At 31.6% G+C, this 22,718-nt stretch overlaps 1 protein-coding gene across 2 annotated transcripts in view; it reads right to left on the bottom strand.

The window, feature by feature from the left end:
- Positions 1–22,718, bottom strand: part of LOC124536659 (mitochondrial carrier protein Rim2) — a 41,644-nt gene that overhangs the window by 7,448 nt on the left and 11,478 nt on the right. The window contains exons 3-4 of one of the 2 annotated variants that reach the window (XM_047113210.1): positions 14,640–14,707; positions 6,165–6,343 (exon numbers count right to left, since the gene is read on the bottom strand). In XM_047113210.1, the coding sequence (XP_046969166.1) occupies positions 6,165–6,343; positions 14,640–14,707 (247 nt within the window). Of the gene's footprint in view, positions 1–6,164; positions 6,344–14,639; positions 14,798–22,718 lie in introns of both variants that reach the window. The other variant, XM_047113209.1, reaches the window with a different exon arrangement.

The following is a 22,718-nucleotide window of genomic DNA, read 5'->3' as shown; positions in this document are numbered from 1 at the left end:
TTTTTTTTGTTTGAAAGGTAGTGCTTCCCGTGGGGTCCCATTTTTTTTTATTTTTTTCCGATGATGGTATCCGTATGTAAACGACATAAGTCTTAAATTTGCATTATGTATGTGCGCGACAACTAGGTGAATAACTCAAAATCACGTTAACCAATTTTGATGATTCTTTTTTTATTATAAAGAATATACTTTAAGGGTAGTTTGGTGAAAGTTTGGTAAGGTTCTGAGCACAGGATCCATGACAAATTAAGGGAACGGGAGGGAACGGAACAATTCTGAGGAGCACGTTAGCAATACTCGGTCGAATCTTTTATTTATGGGTTACTTGGATATTTGAATCACCTTCCGGAACGTGGTTATGTTCATGTAATTGTCATAATCGAATATTATAATCAACTAGCGACCCGCCCCGACTTCTCACGGGTGCAATACTGATACTAAATATACTAAAGAATTTGTTTATTTACGACATCACATTGCAAACTTCTAAAATTGTCAGTGTTTCTTTACTATATTATTCATTTATTATATACACAAACCATCCCCTTGAATCACACTATCTATTAAAAAAAACCGCATCAAAATCCGTTGCGTAGATTTAAAGATATAGGGACAGAGAAAGCGACTTTGTTTTATACTATGTAGTGACGGAACTCCTATACGGCTCGCAGTTAGGGTGCGATATGGGGCAGAATTTCTTACTATCTTTAATCAAATTTTGTGTATGTGATGTGATGTCATATGATGTACGAAATATAGTTGGTCTTTTTCAAAGTTTTTTTGCTGAGTTCGATTACAGCTCTTTCGAGGGATCCTTGTAGTTTACGCCGCGTGACGTATTAAATCCGCATTTTCGAAAGTCTATTTTTGCTTTATTCGCAAGTTTCCTTTGAAATTGTCCTCGAAGTAGTTTCTGACTCATATAAACGGAACGCTTAATCTATCCATATTAAAAAAAATTAGTTAGTCAACATCAGCTTCACTTAAAATCAAAAAATAAATAAAATTTTAACAAAAAGAAAAACCGACTTCAAACAAAACACTATTTTAAAACAAATGAATATCACGAAAAAGTAATAAAAATAATTGCGTATTCAACATATTTTTTAGAGTCTTCCTTAGTTAAATGAAATGAAAAATATTAGACTACTTAAAAGTCGATTAACGATTATATCATGTAGTTATAATTATTGTTATATTTGGAGTCGGTGTCAGCCAATGAAACCCTACAGTATATCTATCAAAAAACAATACGAGAATACTGTAACAAATATGTTTTTTACAAATTACCTTTTACACAATAATATACTGGATCAATCAAGGGGCTCGTATCGCTTCTTTCTTTTGATTGTTGGGGCAAGGGCACCGTGGCTGACACCGGCTCCAAATATACCAATAACTATAACTACATGATATAATCGTTAATCGACTTTTAAGTAGTCTAATATTTTTCATTTCATTTAACTTAGGAAGACTCTAAAAAATATGTTGAATACGCAATTATTTTTATTACTTTTTCGTGATATTCATTTGTTTTAAAATAGTGTTTTGTTTGAAGTCGGTTTTTCTTTTTGTTAAAATTTTATTTTATATTGTAGGAACAACATAAAATTTATGAAAATTACAGGAAATATGACTCCGTTGTGGCCGGTGACTCGTGTGTCAGCGACCTTTATAGTCTGTACACATTACTTTGTAAAAAAATTACACAAACAAACATGAATATCAATCAACTTACTAACGAGAAGTATTAAAACGTGCGAAAAACATTACCGTTTTATTTGGAACTATAAAAAAATTAATATTTAAATACAAACAGACGTGTCAGTAAAAATTTAACGGGCGTTATGAACTTCCAAAAGTTTATGGAATGGTTATTAAAGTATATACTACGAACTAAATATATGTATGCAATTAGTTCAATGAAATTATAATACGTCCAAGTTAAGGTGTAATCATCCCATATATGTGCTATCCTCGAGAGGATAAAAGCCAAATAAACATAATTTGACACCGAATTGACGCGATATCATTGGTCGACAGCTTGATTAATCTATGATGTTCAATCTGTACAAATAATAAAATTGGAGCTTTTTACTGATTGTCTATGTATGTTTTCACGGTACATATAAAAATTTCACTTTTTTTAAATTGTTGTCTGTGTGTTTGTTCTGGCTAATCTCTTGTAAGGCTGGACCAATTTGGATGAACAATACATTTTTGCTAAATTCAAACGCGCACGAAGTTGTAAGCACAACTAGTAGTCAATATGAATTTGTAAATAAAAATTGCGTTTTCAACGTCAACAGAGCTGTTATTGGATCTTTTGAAATAAAAATAATCTTTATCTAAAATTGTTTAACTTCATTCCTTCTTCGATTGAATAGGCTAGAAACAAGAGCACAATATCAAAGAGTTCAAAATATCTATCTATAGTGGCTATCACTACTTATTTCACGTATCTTATTTTGATTCATATAATTCACCTTGTTCTGTGCAATAAAGCAAAACGTTGTGAGTAAACTTATATGAAAATTTCCCACATATATAAGCACCGAACTGAATTGCAACATTTGCACTATGAATGCGGTCTCCTCAAGTGGAGAGGGCTTTAGCCCGGCTGTGGCCAGTGTTGGGCATTAATCAAGCAATTGTTAATTATTTTATTAATTGACTAAAAAAGTAATTGCAATTAAATTAATTACAATTAAATTAATCGCAATTACACTTTTAATTGCACCTTGCAATTAAATTAATTTGATTAACGTATGTCAATTGCAACTTACAATTAAAATAATTGCAATTAACTTTTTTAGTTGTTTTATAAAACAATTAAAACTAACAATTAACTTTATACATCAAAATGTAATTAGTAAATTTTTAGGAAAATTAAGCTATAAGTATTAGACTTCAGACGAATAAAAATGTGGTCAAAGACTCTAAGTTTTAAGCTTATTTTTTCTAAATGTCTCTTTCCACAGAAAAAAAGTGTTTATTTTTATATTATATAATATAAAGTTGCATTGATAAATATTTCTTCAGCGTAGGTATAAAACAAAAACATTTCAAGTCGTCGTTTTCGCTCAAGTCTTTATATTTTACAGCGCTATTTTTAATTGTTATTTTTAATTAAAATTAACAAAACAATTAAAAATTAATTAATTGTTAATTGTTACTAATACAGTTAACAATTAAATAATTGTTAGTTGTGATTTTCCACAATTACAATTGATTAATTGTTAACTGTAGTAGTAACAATTAACAATTAATTAATTGTTAATCTTTAATTTTAATTGCAATTAAAATTTGCCCAACACAGCCTGTGGCGCACACATATGCATTTTTTAAAGCAAGGAACCTAAGAAGTTAGTTCGTCAGATACAAACTCTATATCATTGAAACCGAAACAGAGCAATACGAAGTATTAATGTTTTGCGGAAAAAACGATGAGTGGGTTGTATCCAGGCGGGCTTTCCGTTTCAATAAATTATTTATAGAGGAGTCAATTTTAGAATTTATAAATTTAGAATTTTATATTCTTCTGATCAGCATAGCTATTCCATTAACACATGTAAAATATAAGTTATCTCTTTTTAACACCCTCTATTTCCATCATTTATTTGAAAAACGTAGATGCAGCATTGTTTAACTGATCACAACATTTATAGACAAATTTAAAAGATTTTTTTATAAAGATAGATCTAAATAACACAATTTTATAGACTTAATAAAATAGGGGCGATTATTCGAGAGTGAATAAATCTTAAATGAAAATAATGAACGACATACAACATTTTATATTAATTGCATAAAATTTTTCATAAAAAAGTCATATATTTTGTTTTCGATAAATCAAAATGGCGGCGACTGGAAGCATACTTGGCCTCTGTTCCAAAATTATACTAGAATTTATGATAGTTATATATTTTATTATAGCATGTATTATTTCAGTGACTACAATTTCGAAGTAAGCTTGTAAAAAGTCTTAGTAGAAGAAAAATAATAAAATAAACCTATATATATTTATATCTATACCTATATTTTAATAAAGATCTGTATTATAAAAAAAATATATACACAAAATTAAATGATCATTATAAGAATATGGTGTATGATACCATTAATCCAATTAAGTTTAAACTTTGTAGTTTTGTGTCAATTTCATCATCAAGGTTTAATAGGTGGGGCCCGATTGGTATCGGTTAATTATGATGCTAAGTGTTATCATAATAGCCATACCTAACAAATATTATAAATGTGAAAGAAACTATGTCTGTCTGTGCTAAGCCACTGAACAGAATTTCATGAAACTTGGTATTATGGATACTTGGATCAAAATAAATGATATAGGATACATTTTTATGTCATGTGTCTAATTCCATCGAAATTCTGCCACATGTGCACTCCACGAACCCGCATTGGAACAACGTGGTGGAATATGTTCCAAACCCTCTCCTTTATGGAGGAGGAGGCCTTATCTCAGCAGTGGGAAATGTAAAGACTGTTACCTACTTACTTACTTACTTATACATTTTTATTTCTAACTGGCGAACATAAGCCAAAAACGCGAGAGCCAAAAACCTGAGACAATTTATTAAAAGAAACATGTTTTTAATAAATAATGTATTTTTTTTTAATTTAAATGTTATTTACAATCGATAAGGTATTGTATATAAAGATAGATGATCAAATATAAGTGGAGATCGTATTCATCGCTTTCAATACAGGACTAGTAAACTAAATTGTATAAACATAACTAAACTAAAACCTTATTTGAGTAACAGTGTACATCAAACTACTCTATAAAGAAGGTTTATTTCAGTAAAATTTTAATTTCAAACCAATGAGCTCTACAATCAATAACACGTCGAATCAAAAGGTCTTAAGTACGAGTTTACTCAAAACACTATTATAATTCCACATTTGAACTTATTATATTCTCCAAAATATTCCCGCTTTATAAAAGCATACGGCAACTAATATTTTTTTATTCATAAGCGTATCGGGATTGACCTAATAATTAAATTGGCAAGCGATCTTTTCTTACTCCTATATATAATAAACACGCAGTTTCAAAACGAGATCGAAACTGTAGAAATCGACGTGGCGTTTTATACATCTTACTAATATAACGAAGAAAGCATTTATACTAATTTATTTTATGTGTGTCGAATGAGCTTATAAGGTCACAGACCCTGGGGTTGGGAGGAATTGATAGTGTTTACTTTCCCGTTCTTCAGAAAGCATGTGAAGCGTTTGACTCTTAGCGAGAATTATTGCGTCGGATTTTCCAACGGATTATAAAAGTAAGGGAAAAAGGACTACGCTTGTATTAGTGCACACATTTGTGCAGTAAATTATGTTTCGCACATATTGCTCATCTTTTTCGTAACTGGCCAGCGTGGCTGACATCAGTCAGACGATCATAATAATGAACTTATATTAGTTTGTATATGTATATAAGATTTTTATTGAAAACAAAATGTTCTGCATTTTTTAAATCTTAAATTGTATCCTGATCCTATTGTCCTACTGAACTTAACGGGGTCACCAGGAGGCCCAGTAATTCATCTAAGAAAAGAGTTTGACAGCTCAGTGAGACGAAAAGCTTAAGGGTGTGTCCTTTGACAGTAAGAACTACAGCCTATGACGTTGTCGGAATGTTGGTGGGACTATGTGGAGCGCGTGCGACAGTCTGTTGACAAGAAATCGGCAAGACATCGCAAACCGAAAACCTCCTGACTATCGAGAGGGTGTAAGCTTAATCTATATATCACCGTAAAATTACAAAATTCGTTAGATTACAATATGAAGAGACAGATTGTAATCTTATTTGATGTTTCCAGTCCGTACTGGTTCACATAATGTTGTCTTATATTTTCGCGATTATTACACATTGAAATAAAACTAGTTTTAACGGATTTAAATTGCGTATACTAATTATTTTTATCATCCCGACGTTTCGAGCACTTTACAGCGTTCGTTGTCACGGATAGACTACCCGTGACTATTTTACAATTACAATCCGTCGAAATATTGTGAACTGTAAAATATGATCGCAATTTAACGTGACGGTGACCTATATATCGGCCTTTTCCATTCTAAGGGGACATTATTCCTTGTCGTAACATATGTATAACATAAGTTTTAAAATAGTTATTTACCCGCTGCGCTGGCCGCTGAGAGATGCACGATGGGCGTGTCCGGTGGAAGGTGTTGGTTGAGGATGGCTTTAGCCTGGGAGTATGTACAGAAGTAGATCGCTCTGGAGGGCGCCACGCCCACTATATTCGGCCCCAGACCCTTAAATAGCGCGCGGGCGCCTTCGTTTTGTACGATGTGCCTGAAATCAATGGTCCGATTAATATGAATATTTATTATTAAACTTTATAGAAAAATCATATTCATTTTCATTAAGTATAAAGTAATGTATGTGAAAAGTAAGTATTGGAAATGTCATCGAATTGTTTCAGTGGTTTGGCCGTGGAAGCGTCTCTGACACACAGACATTATTATAAAATATTAGAAAATAATCATAATAAAATAAAAATATATGTAACACGCCTTAAATATACCTTTAATATAAGACCGTTATATTATATTTTACACGGAGAACATCTGTTTCATTAATCTAATCAATACTTCTTAAATATATCTTTACTTTTAAAACTGAAGATCAAAATTATATCTCATTATAAACAAAATAATATGAACCATATCGTATTTAATACAAGACATAAGTAAATATATATAACTGATATGTAATTAACATTCCATAAAGATTATTTTTAGATTAACATGGATTGCATCAAAATGCATTAAATTTTTCAGATTTCATTCAGTAGATTCCATATCAGTATGTAATATTATGTACCTATAAATGTATATTATATTTATTTCTTCTCTTTTTCGATTTATAAGTCTTAATTTGAATTGTTTAAAAGATTATTTGAATGTGTAATGTTCGAGATTTTTTAAATATAATAATTTGACACAAAAAGAATGCTTATAATATATCTCGCGCTCGGCGGCTGAGCACAACATCTAACACAGGTGTACCTATCAAGAAACAATCAACCCGCATGGAATCACTTGCAACCCTATCCTCGAAAGAATCATAAAAGGCCAGAGAAATATACCCAACTTTACTTTTTCAAAAAGTTTTTATATTCGCAAATGAAAATTTCTAATCGACCGATTTGAAATAAGAACTTGCAATATTTGGCAAAGAATTGATTTGAAACCTGTACCCCTATTTAGTAATTAATTATAGATCTTAAAATATCGCAGACGTTATTATTATATTATAATACCCTGTTATTTTGAGATCATCGAGGGCAATATAGTATAATCGTAGCTGATAGCCGAATGTAAATAAACATCCAATGACGTAAATCGTTACAATATCTGTCTCAGATAAGTAATTTGTAAATTTATTCGACATTGAGTCTATGTTACCGAGAACATTCATGTGTGCAAATATTTTATATATGATTAATAAATTAAAATAAAAAATCTCCCTCATGCATATGCACATGCAAATCCTATAACTTTTATTTTCGTCATTCTGACGTAAAATCAAGGAGCATATTGACAACTAGCATTTAAGGGTTACACATAAAAATTCTCTTATCGCAAAGAGCCACGTCTGCATGAAGGTTGATCCCCAAATTCAGCAATGACAGATCTTATACTGACCACAACAAATACAGTGCAGATCAATGATATAAACAACAGAAAAAGTGTGCCGCGCCGGGGACCGTTTATTTTACATTTCGTTACAAGTAAAAAGGATGGCTTGATAAAAACAACAAGTAAAAGGGATAACTAGATGTTTTAATTACGCAAAACGTATTACTACGTAATTATGATGTATTATAACGTATTACTACGTAAAACGACTGAAGGCAAACGTCCCAATTAGGACGTTTTCTAGTCTTCACTTTTTGCGAGTTAATAACATATCTGTTTACTAGAACATCATTGGTGCAGATCAAATTAGAATAGAGAGGTGAATTTCAAAGAGGGAGATATATTCTATACCTTTGTTAACTTTGAAAATGCATTTGGTACGTTAGGAACATTACGACAACATTCGTATAGAAGACAGCCTTCTATACGTCAGTATAGAAGACAGCCTAGTAGTACCCGCTAGCCTGTCTACTGTCTCTGCTGCTTTTTCTCATCGTGCTGCATCGAGCGAATATCGCTCGAAGCAATACTGTATTTGATGTTCTCAACTCCGTATTGAGTAACCGCTTTCAACATCTTTACTACGCAGAACTTGAAATGAATGTGAAGACTAAAGATATGAGGTGGAGCTTCATAGGCGATGAATTGTTTAAAAAATTGAGTATTTACTTAGGTGGTGTCATGTAAACAACTAAAGGAGCTGACTTTGATGTAACAAGCCGAATAGCTAAAACCAGAAGCTTTATATTTCGCTGCTGTACGAATGCGAGAAAAAAAACCCACTAAGCAAACTACCCATCATCTTCGAGTCTTTATAAACAGCCTTAGCTAAACCCCTTTTTTTTTATTACGCTGGAAAAACGCTTTACGCGCTTCCCCCACGTGATGGAAAGTGGGGGGGGATGTGGGACTCCCCGGAGCCCTGAACGCCGAGTGCGCCCAAGCACACCGGGTTTACCCACTAAAAAACCTGCGGTACCCTCTCCGTCTTTCGTCAGACGCCACGGGATCGCTTACGCATGCTACCGTGACAACCTTAGCTAAACCCTAGGAAGTTAATGACCTCCACAAAATCTCTAATGTTAACCTCTGGACACTATGTTGTGAAAATCAAATGTATGAATGAATCCACAGATACTTGAATCTTTTTTTTATGGAATATATTGGCGGACGAGCATAGGCGGCGACCACCTGATGGTAAATGGTCACGATCACCCATAGACAATGACGCTGTAAGAAACATTAACTATTCCTTAGATCGTCAATGCGCCACGGATCTTTAATCTAACCAAAACTTTAAGACGCAACAAGTCGCAACAACAAAAAATAATCACTCTACCCACATATTGAAGATTTATAAGCAATCAGTGGATTATTAAGTTTATCAAGGCAAAGGACAATATAAATGTTTATTGATCATAATTTTACAGATAACGTAATAAAATATGACGAATGAAAGTTAAGCCCATATATATATATAAAAAAGACATCATTTTGTTATTTTATATATAAAAGTATTGATATATGTCGAAATGTTCGCCGCTCCTTGTTTTTTAATTTTATTTTAAGTGTTTGCGTGTTTAGTACATATTGCGTATGTATTAAGCATGCTAATATATACTTAACTGTACATTACAACGAAGGAACGTAATCCATTAATATCAAACTCGTGAACACATTAAACAAACTAATTACAGAAATGTTTTCGTGCAATATTCTACTTCTGTTTCGGATTCAACGTAGATGACGTCACAAATATCAATCCTACAATCATCCATCATCATCTTCTAGTCTTTTCTTTCTTATAAAACAATTAGTGAAATATTATTGACACGTCTATTATTACAAGACGTCATTGGACCTCTTAGGAAGCTAATTTCGATGACGTCCTTAATTTTTTAGCTAGCATTCTAGAAACCTATTCGTATATAAACGAGAACGTCACATGACACCCGCTGTGGAAAAATTTATAAAAAAGTTATAAAATCAGCAATATTGACAATAACAATTAGGGTTTTCATTTCGATCAGATTTAACACACTAAGGTTTGAAACAAATTGTTAGTATTTTATTATTATTTATAAAACAAGTCACTCAACCTCAGTAATTCAGTTGGAAAAATACTAATAAACAGGGTTAAAATTCTGGATCAGGCCAGTAAGAATGCTCTCAAAGAATTTCTTAGCAAAAGCACAGAGCTATAAAGTTGACAGTGTTATAACTAGTACACTACAACTTCGCTGAATAAGACCATTAAAATAAATAATAACGTAATTCCAAAAAAATTTAGCCTATACCATCTACTGACTCAGCGTTGATTAGATGAAACCAATTTTAGATTTTATATCATACAAAGATAATTAATAAATTAGTTTAATAAATCAAAATAATCAAATATTCCACACAAACAAAGAAGATAGAAAACCAATATTTAGAAATTTAAGAATCATTAATATAAAATAAATATTAGATACCTATCGGAAAAAATAATTTATAACTTAAATATATTAACTAATTGTAATAACTGTCGTCGCGACAGCCCTAGTGTTGCTAATAGCAAAATGTTTCGTTTAAAATTGGAGTGCAAATCCCCCACGCACGTCTCTCGTGACAGGCGCGTAAGTCTTATCTATTAGCGCATGTACGATAACCGTTTCAGCTCCTACTGGTTACAACTAATTCGCCTTCGCATCATATCAAACAACAACGCTGAATTAGAAGTAAGATACAATGTGTCATGGTCAGGTTCAAAATATTTTATTTTTTAAATCGTTTTTTATCAAACAATCAAACGCTGATCCGCCAACGTGACGTGTTATACAGTAATAACTTAGCAATAAATAGACTATCTAATGCAAAAATGTTTATTTTTCAAATCAGACTCGTAGACACTGAGATAGGTCTGCTAACGCGTCACATATTTGCTTAGCAGTATATTACTTTTAAGCCTTTAAACTGTTGCAATCCATACTACGAAATACAAAAAAAAAATTTAAGTTTTCTTTTTATAATACAAAAAAACGTTCACAAATTAATGATTACAATTGTTTCATTATTAAAAGTAACATAATAATTTTCTACGGATAATGTTAAAAATCGATCTGTAGTATATCTTCGTTTGGAATTTTTTATACCATTATGTAAAGATTAAATCTTTACATTGAATAAAGTTTTGGTATTAGATATGGCCTGGCACAGCACTAAAATATAACGTACTTAACTTTTCCATTAAATACTTATCTGTACGCAACTACTCTGTATTTTTTTCCGATTAATAATGAACACACGTAATATGGAGCTTATATTGCCATTAGGCGTGGGACGAAAATATTTTTGTGTTCATATCACAACTTCTAAAAAATCCAAGCAAAACAAAAAAAAAAAACAGAAAATATTGTTCTATATTTAAAAAATACATTCTCAAACCCTGAATTCAGATCGTGTAATTTCGTAATTTAACGACATATATACATACTCGTAGATATAATCTAAATCGAATAGAATTACTCAATGGACTTTCACGGAGAATGTCAAATATATACCATTAATCTTATATCCTGTTTCGAGATATGATCTTCCTTTGCGTCAAATTTCTATTCGTTAGAAAGAGATGGATGGTAAGATACTCGTCAAAACTGACGTTAATACTATTCGTAAGACACACAAATCGTTCGCTAATCCATTACACTGAGAGCTTATATTCGTGAAACCGCAAATGCAATTATACAATAGACTACAATGTATATCTAAAAATGTATTAAAGCTAAAATCTTTTAAAAGATAGAAAGTGTTTTGCATATTTTTAAATATCCAAATAGTTAACTGCAGAAAAGGAAACTTTAAAAACACTCAATAATATTAAGTATTTTGTTTCTTTCAACTTTTAGTTTACGCATATAATCTTTAATCAGTTATAAATTTTTAAAAGATTAAGTAATAAAAAATAAACTTTGCTTCTGCCAAATGTTATTATAATCTTATATACATATAAATGTACACATTGTAAAATAAACGAACGTATTCAGGTCGTTTTAGCAATAACTAATGTTAGTAATCTATAATAATATTATAAATACGAAAATTACTCTGCCTGTTCACATTCATAGCTAAACCACAGAACCAATTAAATTTGATATGACACAAGCTACCCCAAGACATGTATCTATATGTGTTAAAATATTCGCTGTAAAATAAAGATATGGAATATTACAAAACTATATTTACTAACTGACTATGTATGTATTTATAAAAATTAGAAACGTTTAACTGGGAAGTTTTTGTTTTCACATAGATTTTCAACATTCGAGCTTTCGATCTCCACGTTTTGAGGTCTTAAAAAGCTAATTACAACTTGAGGTCCTGTCGCATGCCTCACCTTTCGAATCAACATTACATTTTAATAGCATTTATTTCGATTTTTAACCAAACGATCCATTTATATTAAAATATGGCATAAAAATTGCCAGATAAACTAAGACAACACGGCAATGACTAAAGATAATAAGATCGTTTTATATTACTTTTCCTTATAAACGCAATATTATTATTTTTCAATTACTCAGCTTCTATCGCCGGTTCCTCTCAAGTCAGGTTTTTTCCGAATCATTGGCATTGTTTAAATTGACAGCCAATAAGTAAATGAATAATTGAATTTAATTTGGTTACGTTTGATATACAACCAGTTCAAGTTAAGTATCGTTGAAAGGATTTTTTTTAACGGATTTTTATGCGGTTTTAATTAATATGAGACAACAACATATACATTACTCTGATCCCAATGTAAGTAGCTGAAGCACTTGTGTTATGGAAAATCAGAAGTAACGACGGTACCACAAACACCCAGACCCAAAACAACATAGCAAACTAATGATAATCTACATTGACTCGACCGGTAATCGAACACACCACTCGACTACGGAGGTCGTCATTATAATTATTACCACAAATACCATTCCGTACCGACATTTCTTCTGTAACTGTTACAATCGCTTTCAATTAGACATGTAGGTACATATATTAAGTAAAAGTTATATTTGTCATTATGTCACGGCGTTAGATAAAATAATTATTATATAATTGCATTTAAAAAAAGAAACGCGTAGGACATCTACGGGTTTTTTTTTTTCTTTTTAATTGTCAACATCAATTTAAAATTGAAACCGATCGTTTATTATCAAGACCAGTACTTTCATGTCGTTTGACTCTTTAAACGATAGAAACGATAACATTATTGCATTGATAAACTCCGTAAACAATTACGTATTTTATTTACATATTAAAATAGAAAATAAACAAATATAATTGCTTTTATTGTTGAGCTCAAATTAAACTTCAAGAAATAATGTTTTATTATATTTTTCTAAATGGCTAACGGTAAACTCCACAAAATGCGTAAACTTTTACAAGCTACGAAAACGAGAAACTCAATTACAAATTTACATATTATATACAATTGATACAATTCTATCTGCTTGGTGGTTCAAGGTCATTTGAATAAGTATCACCGCTCATTAGATATTCTACCGCCAAATAGCAGTACTCAGTGTTAATGTGCTCCAGTTCTATGGATGAGTAAACTAATGCAATTACAGGCACAAGGGACATAGCATCTTAGTTTCCAAGGTTGTTGACGCATTGACGACCTAAGAAATTGTTAATATTTCCAACAGTGTCACAGTCAGTGTTGACCACTTACCATTCCATATATAAAAACATAGATATTACATGAAACGAAAACCACCGTGCGCATATCAATACAAAAATATTTAATGTAATTTGGCAATAAAACAAAACACGTGCTATTTATATGCATAGTAAAAATATTAATTACAAAATTTGATTAAGGAACCAAGACATTCGCAACGCTCAACGCACTGCGACGCGTGGCTCCAATTCATACGAATCTGACGAAACATTTTGAAATAAAGCAAAACGTACAACGATCATTGCACAACTCTTACGAAGACAGTCTAGCAGAGCAGACAGGATATTTACAGACACGTACGAGTAACACTGGAGGCGAAATTACAAACACAAAAAAAATAAGCGTATACTTTTAATAGTTGTATATTTAACAACGAAAACAGTATAAGCCTTGTGATGCAATACCTTCCATTGATGATATTTTTAATAATCCATTTAATAACTAATAATGATGATAATGAATGGAATTTAATGAAAGTCTTAATTGGCTACTCATAATAAATATACTCAAGTATATTCACGTGCTATTGGCAAAGTTTTCGTTATCAAAAAACAGCTGTCTATTTTATTTTTGCGAGAGCCGAGATGCCCAGTGGTTAGAACGCGTGCATCTTAACCGATTTCGGGTTCAAACCCAGGCAAGAACTACTATAAATATGTGCTTAATTTGTGTTTATCATTCATCTCGTGCTCGGCGGTGAAGGAAAACATCGTCAGGAAACTTGCATGTGTCTAATTTCATCAAAAATTTTCCACATGTGCTTTCCACCAACCCCGCACTGGAACAGCGTAGTGCAATATGTTCCAAACCCTCTTCTCAATGGGAGATAAGGCCTTAACCCAGCAGTGGGAAATTTACAGGCTGTTATTTTTTTTTTTTTTTTTAAATAATTGTTTGAAATTTTATACAATAAATATCTGTGATCATTTTAAGATGAAATTTTTGCACGCCTTTGATTATGCACGCCATGATGTGCAAATATATAATAGACCAAAACAAACAGTTTAATTATTTTCTCCTTCTATTTATCAATCATTATTATAGAATTGAGGGGTTGAGTGTTACCATTAAATAAATAGAATAATAAGAATTCGAATCATGCAAATAAATCACATATATTTTAATTACCAATAATGATTATGTATTATTTATTAAATTTGTATAGAGACTTCAAAAAAAATGTATAGTTTAGCGTGAATGAAAATCGGATTGAGGAATACTTTAAGTATAAATGTAATCTCACCTGAGACACTGTATAAGGGTCATACTCCCGGCCGTCCGAGCGTGGCCCGCCCTCGCACACTGCTGCACCTGATAATTGTAGGACATCAGCATTCGATCTGCTTGCTTGCTGTAGGCGAACATTGCGCCCATCGTACGTCTGTAGCCCCATTTGGCCTCCTGTATTATACTCCGGTTAATCATTTCGCCGGTTAAGGAATCGTTTATTTAAATTACGAACGTTTTAACTATTTATACATCACAACAAACTATGCAAGACCTATAGTCGAATTTAGATTTTATAGTACTTGCCATTTAAGTCGTGATGGCTCAGTGGTTCGAACACGTGAGCCTTAACCAAAGATTGCGGATTCAAAGCCAAACAAGCGCAATTCAACTTCATGTTGCTGACTTTGTTCATAATATATCTCGCGTTTGGAAATCAATGAAAAACAATCGTGAGAAAACTGCACGTATCGGATTAATAATATAAGTTTACATATCATTTTCTCAAGAGGACGAGGCATCTATTTAAAAGTGGGACACTTACAGTACATTACTTTGTGACATTTTATACACTATAAATTTACATACATATATGACGAAAATGTACATTACACCGTATATAACACGTTTCACATTATTTTTAAAGTACAATATATAATCTATACTAGAAACAAAGCGTTAGTAGTTATAATTATAAATTCCTATTAAAAACATACATATATGTTACATCGAAAAATTTAATAAAAGCCATAACAACAAGTACTGACGTCATTCAGGAATTTAATGTCGCAATGTCGACAAGAGCCAAAGATATTGAGGATTCAATCGGTTTCACACAGGGGCCACCCTCAGATCAAATAACAATATATGCATATTTTCAAAATAAAGATTTAGGCTTTTCCGGTAGTAGTAAATCAGTAACTAGGTATTTCACAAAAGCATTACTTATTCACAAATTGAAAAACAATGAAAGTTTCTTCGTCTATTTTAACCAAATAGTGTTCTGTTAGAGACGGCTTTGAGCAAATCTCGAATTTAATCTTAGATTTCAAAAGGCAACTACAAGATTGAGAATTTTTAATGTCTAAATTTCATTCTTTACTCCACAGAATTTCGCCTCTCTGTCTACTTGAATTACCTTTTACATCCTTTAGGACTTCGTTACATTGTGGTTCAGGTAATTGTATTTGACATTATATAAATAAACAACTATTACAACAAAAAACAGTTGGCCTTGAATCTTCAAACTACAGTAAGCATTATACGTTGCACTGGTATGTGTTACAATGCATAGATAATAGGCAATAGACAATGCGAAAAATAAATTGAGAATTATTGTAATCAGTGTATATTATGAGTTTAAAAATGGTTATTTACTAATGAAACTTGAAAATAATACTTAATTTATTCAAAAATCAATAAATTAAAATGCATTTTTTCAAACGTTTGTCACGTGACACAAAACGCTCCTGATTGGCCGGGCTTATGATGAAGTCACTTTCTTGCTTTTCTACTATATGTAACACAGATTAAAATACAGGAAAGTGACGTCACCGAGCCCATTGCAGCGCCATATTTTCAAAGTAGCGTTTTTGCACGCTATTCAAATAGGGAATTTTTAATATGATATTTTTCGGCAAATATATACTAGAAATAAAAAACACAACTTTTACGGGGTTCCTTAACTTCTACTAAATAATATAAAATTGTTTTCAAAAACCAATCAAATAGCCTATTATATTATTTAAGCCAAAACGAATTGTTTCTTGAAAAGAGCGACCGAGTTTTAGTCATCACTGATACAATGTGTTTACAAGAAATATCGTCTTAATGAATTGAAAAGCAACTGCTCTGAAATACCGGTTCCCTTTTACTAATAAACCATTCGCCTTTGCCATTTCTCTTGCACTTTCCAGAAACATTTAGCTCACACCCTAACCGGTATAAGGTCAAACGAACATGTGCCTTTGAAGATCTACGATCTACGATCCACGATCTATTAATAGTTTTACTTAGCGAGAAGCGAAACGACGTAAAAGGAAGGATTTTAATTGTTTGTAAACATAAACATTAAAGCAATTAAGGAACGGTTTAATTGCTGTAATTGTGCAGCTCCTTATTTATCAACAGCGACTTTGTTATTTTTATCAATATAATACAAATAACTTCAGGCTTACTTTTTGAAGCAGCATTCTTCTATGTTAGTTCTTCATATTTTGGATGAAGATTTTTATAATTTTACGAATTCAAATGGTTATTTTGGATTTGGTTCTAGACAGTTGTAAGGTATTGCTTAATATCATCATATATTCGAACCAGAATACATACATTTGAATAAGGAATAATTATGAAATGTTACAAGTTTCATAGTAGCTTGACATGTACAATATGTATTAAGGAAAACCTTAACTAAGCTTTAAATGAACATATAAGAGAGTAGGGCACTAAATATAAAGGGCTCAAGATAAGGGGATTCAGTTTAATTTATGTATTTAATAAAGTATGCCTGTAGTAGTAAGCCTGCAAATATCCAACGCTAGTACTAAGGCGTACCTACCTACCATTTGAGAAAAGTTTTTGTAATACTAATGGATATACATGTTACAGAATTTACATTAGGTACATAATGCTATAAATACGACAGTAATCATATCTATCGCTCTTAGACGTACAAACCCGGTATCGAACTTGAGAAAAAAATTGTAGCCTCGAACCCCAAGGAATGTCATGGGATACCTTTTTATACCTAAGACCGTCTCTATCCCTGATTGACGGACGAATCCGCAGACGAGATCTAGTCTCAATACCTTGGCACAGTTTTACATTAGCTATGCTCTTTACTTACTATTTCCTTCGTATTGTAAACGACGTCGATTTTTTCCACATGAGTGATGTTCGAGATAAACAAAGTATTAACTTATCGCTAATTCTCTTTGAAGCATAGCCAAGTATTCATGACATATACGTAAGTCATTAACTATACTTTTATATATTTATTTATTAATAATCTTTATTATGTAATAATTGTGAATTTATTCGCATGCGGCGTACTATCCGATGTATTTAATTTAGAGACGGTATTATCTAATCAATGTCATTGAATAGAAAGGAAAAACATTAATAAATAACCATTAATAACGTAATTAAAAGAGCGAGCGAGATAGAAAATAAGATTATAGCAAAACAATATTAATTCAATAATTATGAAACTAAATATTAATGTAAATTAAAACAATCACGGCAATCTTTCATAAAATGTCCATAAAATTAAATTTCAATTTATCAAGAGAGAGATTAAACAAATTCATGAATAATTTATAAACATTTTCCATTATAGACATTTATAAAAGGTATTACCAACCAATTCAACAATAACAATACATACTGTAAAACAAAGTTACTTTCTCTGTCCCTTTAAACCTATGAACATATGCTTAAATCTTCAAAACTACGCAACGAATTTTAATGCATTTTTTTAATAGATAGCGTGATGGAGAAAAGGGTTTTTATATATAATACGGTCAATTTAGTTAAGAAACAATGAAAATTTTAGAAATTTTCACTGTGATGTCATACATGCACCCGTGCTAAACCGGGGCGGGTCGCTAGCCTATATGTACTTATATATAATATATAATATAATAGAGCACAAAATAATTGAAATTGCTTCAGTTTTGAATTCGGAAATAAGGGCAATAAATTATTTATACAGCTGAATAAATGTTCGTTATTGTTTACATTTTAGTACGTAAATGAGTCGTTAAATCTTTTTATGAAAAGACTATATAAACGCACAATCCATATTGTTTTTTACTGCATGTATTTAACAAGCGCTTTAGAATCTGTACGTTGATCATACTGCTCTGACTAAAAATATGTATATGAGTATAATTATAATATATTTTCTACGTGTAAGTTTTTATAAAGGCAGCAGTAGGTAATTGCTTTTGTACCACATTCTAGATGGTGGACAACTAAGAAAAGAGTGATAAGTTTAATAAATAATCTAGTATTAGACAAAAGAACCATAGCTACATATATACATTATTGTATGATTATTCTCGATGATGGAAATGATTATCGTGAAAACCTATGACGATATTATAACTGAAAGACAGACGATTGAGAGCTAGTTCCATCACGCTGGCAAATTTGGCAAACATTTGCGTCAGATAATCATCCGACACGTACAGCTTGCCTTTAATATTTTCATTCACCGTCGAGCACGAGATTAATAAACAATTGATAAAGCATATGAAAATTCAAAGATGCTTGTCCGGGCTTGAACTCGCAATCTTGATAGATTGGCAATCATGGCTATCCCTATCCATATATAACATATTCTAATCAAATCAAGGGAAAATCGAAAACAGCATCGCTGTCGAAGCCTTAGTTCGTAATTTACTTAATTCATTTACTTCTCCGACGTTCAAAATAGAACAAATAGGACGAAGGCAACGATTAATTAAATGTCGAATATTTATAGAAATCTTTACTTTTATCATACATTGTTGTGTTCGATAAATTTATAATATCTTTACTTCTTGCACTAAACACGCAAACGAATATATTTTTCAAATCGTATTGAAGAGCTTCGTTAAAACCAGTCGGGTAGATCCACCCACACATCATACTTAGTATTATGTACAGGCACAAGAGTAATAAAATATTATCCCGAAGATTGTTGACGCATCGGCGATATAAGAAATGGTTAATATTTCATTCAAACATTGCCTTTGTTCAAGCTCATCTGGGTAGGTTCCACCCACTCATCAGATATTCTACCGCCAAACAACAGTACTTGGTATTATTGTGTTCGGGTTTGAAGGATGAGTGAGCCAGTGTAACTACAGGCACAAGGGACGTAACATCTTAGTTCCCAAGGTTGGTGGCTCATTGACGATGAAAGACTTAATAATCAAATAAATAATAATAAGATATATTGTTGCAACTAAGGTCGAAAATCGTTTATAAGATCCGCACTTTGTAATCAATACAGTGTTTATAAATTCGGTTCGTTTTGTGTCGACAAAAATAAATTAATGTTATGAGTATCATTTTTATCCGACTACAGATGGTATGTGATTCCAGCATGTATTTATACGTTATATTGTATATCTATTCAATTTGGCTAATGATGTCGTTACAAGTGTCTTGATTCCCCACCGGTTATATGATGTCATTCTAGATACAATATGGCGCTCTTGAACATATAAGTTTATATGTTTACTGAAAATATGTTATGGTGTTCAGACGTCCGTAAATTTGACATCAACTTGTAGCAACGACTTACCGTTTATTTTAATAACAAAAGCAGTTTACACACCACCAATAATATCGTCACGTCACGGTTACCTATATGTATTACTTTTAGTGCCGTTTTGGTCATTCATGGTTAGTTCAAAGCAGAGACTTAAAACGTTATTCATAACGACATAATAACGTTAAATCGATATAACAACGTTATAACGTTTTCAATATCTTGTATAACTTTTTACGAGCAAGATAACGTGAATATCACGATAACCCTACGTTGCCAAACCTATCCATGCCTGACTGAAAGAAACTACTCAACCAAGCTACATAAAACTTATATCAGAAGATGCAGCACGTTCCGAACAAGCTTTAGTATATAATATTATTATATAAGTATACGCTTCACAATTTCACTCGCTTTAAATTTAGACTATTGACGTGACAAGCGTGAATTTCATGTTCTTGTATTGAATAAAGAATCTAGTGGCCTATTTGTCTAATAATAATGACGGCTATGAAGCATTATGTCCAACTACGCAAAACGTCGTATGACAAAAAAAACCGATATTTTGAACGAAAAATGTGTATTATTTATAAGATCATTCTTCGTAAGAATATAAAGTAAAACATGTTTTAAAATAATATAAAATTATTTTAGAGTACACAATATATTATTAATATATTATCTGAAAATCGTATCAATAAATCGCTTACGAAAAAGTACGTCTTGGAGCGGTGGAGGGCTTTGGCAAAGAATACTTTGTTGATTCAATTGCTGGTTGATTATTAATTTTGGATTCTTACTCATATATCTTCATACTAAGTTACTATTTACATATACTTCAGGCGGACTGTCAAATATCATAAATCTAATAAAAGACCTAACTACTTCTTATCAATTAATACTGTTATAAAGCCTGTATTATATAAATGCAGTCAGGGTAAGAGCCTTGTCACAATTACAAAAGTTAAAAAAAGACGTAACTTAAATTAATTATAGTACAATAATAAATATAAATAGTAACATTACCGACCTTTATAAACTTGAGACGATTTGCTCAGTTAACGTTATGCTATATAGGCGTTTCAATAGTAAGAAGTGTAGTCGTATTGCGTCGTGGGACATTATATTTCATTGATGTGTTTGTAAATGATGTATGTATGTGTAATTACCATGTGGCGTCTATTTATCTGTTTACAAATTATACGATAATATTTGTCACGGTCGTCAGGTATTAAAAGAAAATTTACATCTTATGAGCCCTTACTAGGAAATTTTGCTTCATAGCAAATGTCTTCGAATTCGGTAAAGTGGTTTGGTCATGAAAGCTTAGACAAACATATAGATCTTACTAAAATATAAGTTGTTTTAAGTACGCAGCTAATCGTTTGATTGTTATAATTGTGTTTAAAGATCGGTATCGCTATAATTTATGAGAATTGTAATGTATGTCGAAGATACTTCAAATATCCTCTTAACCTGTTATAGGACACAAACGATGGACACTTTAAGGCTCAACGTTTTATCATTCCAAAATGCTTCGTCAGGGATATTCGAATGAAAAATTACAGTATAGCTTCATTCAGTAACAAGAAACTCACAACGTACTAAATAACCGTAAGTAATTAGTATATGAAATGGGCAATAACAATTAGGTATATGATTTAAGAATCAAAATAAAGTAACACAGTAAGTCTATTTACATTTCACGAATGATACACGATGTAAACTCTTACAGAATTTTATTACCACTAAGATTTACGTGTACCTATTAGAAACGGCGTAAGTAGCACTCACTAAAACATGTTTACACGTACCTATATGTATAAATTTATAAGCCAAAATATTTCAATCTAAAATCAAATTGACGTATATATTAAATACTAATCTTCTTTAAAACGTGTACTGTAGAAAATTTGGCAAAAGATTATGCCCAAACGGGGCCAAAAATCGCATTTTCAATTTCGGCTGTTTCAAATAGAAAGCCAATCAAATCGTCGATCATATCTTAAGAGCAATTTTATACGCCAACTCCACATGTCTAACTATCGCCAATCAAAGAAAACATGCCGTATTTATAGCTAGACCTTGAAACATTAGTTTCAGATTACCACTACATATGACATTGGGCAAGGTCACTTATCGAAACGTTCTGGATCGGCTAAGAGGACACTTATTTCAAGTACGCACTTAACTTCATACCAGAGAAGAAAATTATAACTTTATCTAGAATAAACAAATATATTACGATAGATAATAATAATTTATAATTATAGATATGTATGAAAAATCAGCTGTTCAATGTAGCTGCATTGTTTAATAATTATATTTTAAATTATAGGGAATATTTACACTACGTTTTAGATAATAGAGTTTTAACGATTGAGTAAATAATGACGAGCGCACGTGTGGAGAGGAAGACGCTAATGAAGACGCCGGCGCAGTTTGTGTAACAAATTATTGTACAAATATAGAACAAATTATTGTATAAAAGTCAACATGCCATATCGAAAGATGACGTCTCCAACTGTATGCATAATACATTTTATATAGATTTCTTATCAACTTCAACTAATAAATATGGCATAACAATTATATTCGAATCCTTTTTTTAAGCCTATAATTAATTTAGATTACCATGATGTAATCCAAGAGTAATATATGTCCATTTCACGGTTATATAGGCCAAACATTAATTATTATTCCGCCAAACATTAACATCTTTTAATGACCGCAGCACTGACCGGTTCGGAATGTAAAGTCTACCGAGAAGACCCGGCAAGAAACTCAGTAGTTAATCTTTCCCAACTGAAAGAAGAACTCAATCTTTCTGTCTAT

Source organism: Vanessa cardui, chromosome 17, assembly GCF_905220365.1.
Source record: "Vanessa cardui chromosome 17, ilVanCard2.1, whole genome shotgun sequence".
Classification (NCBI taxonomy): domain Eukaryota; kingdom Metazoa; phylum Arthropoda; class Insecta; order Lepidoptera; family Nymphalidae; genus Vanessa; species Vanessa cardui.
The sequence above is the reverse complement of the archived record's forward strand: the minus strand, read 5'-3'. Positions and strand labels throughout refer to the sequence as shown.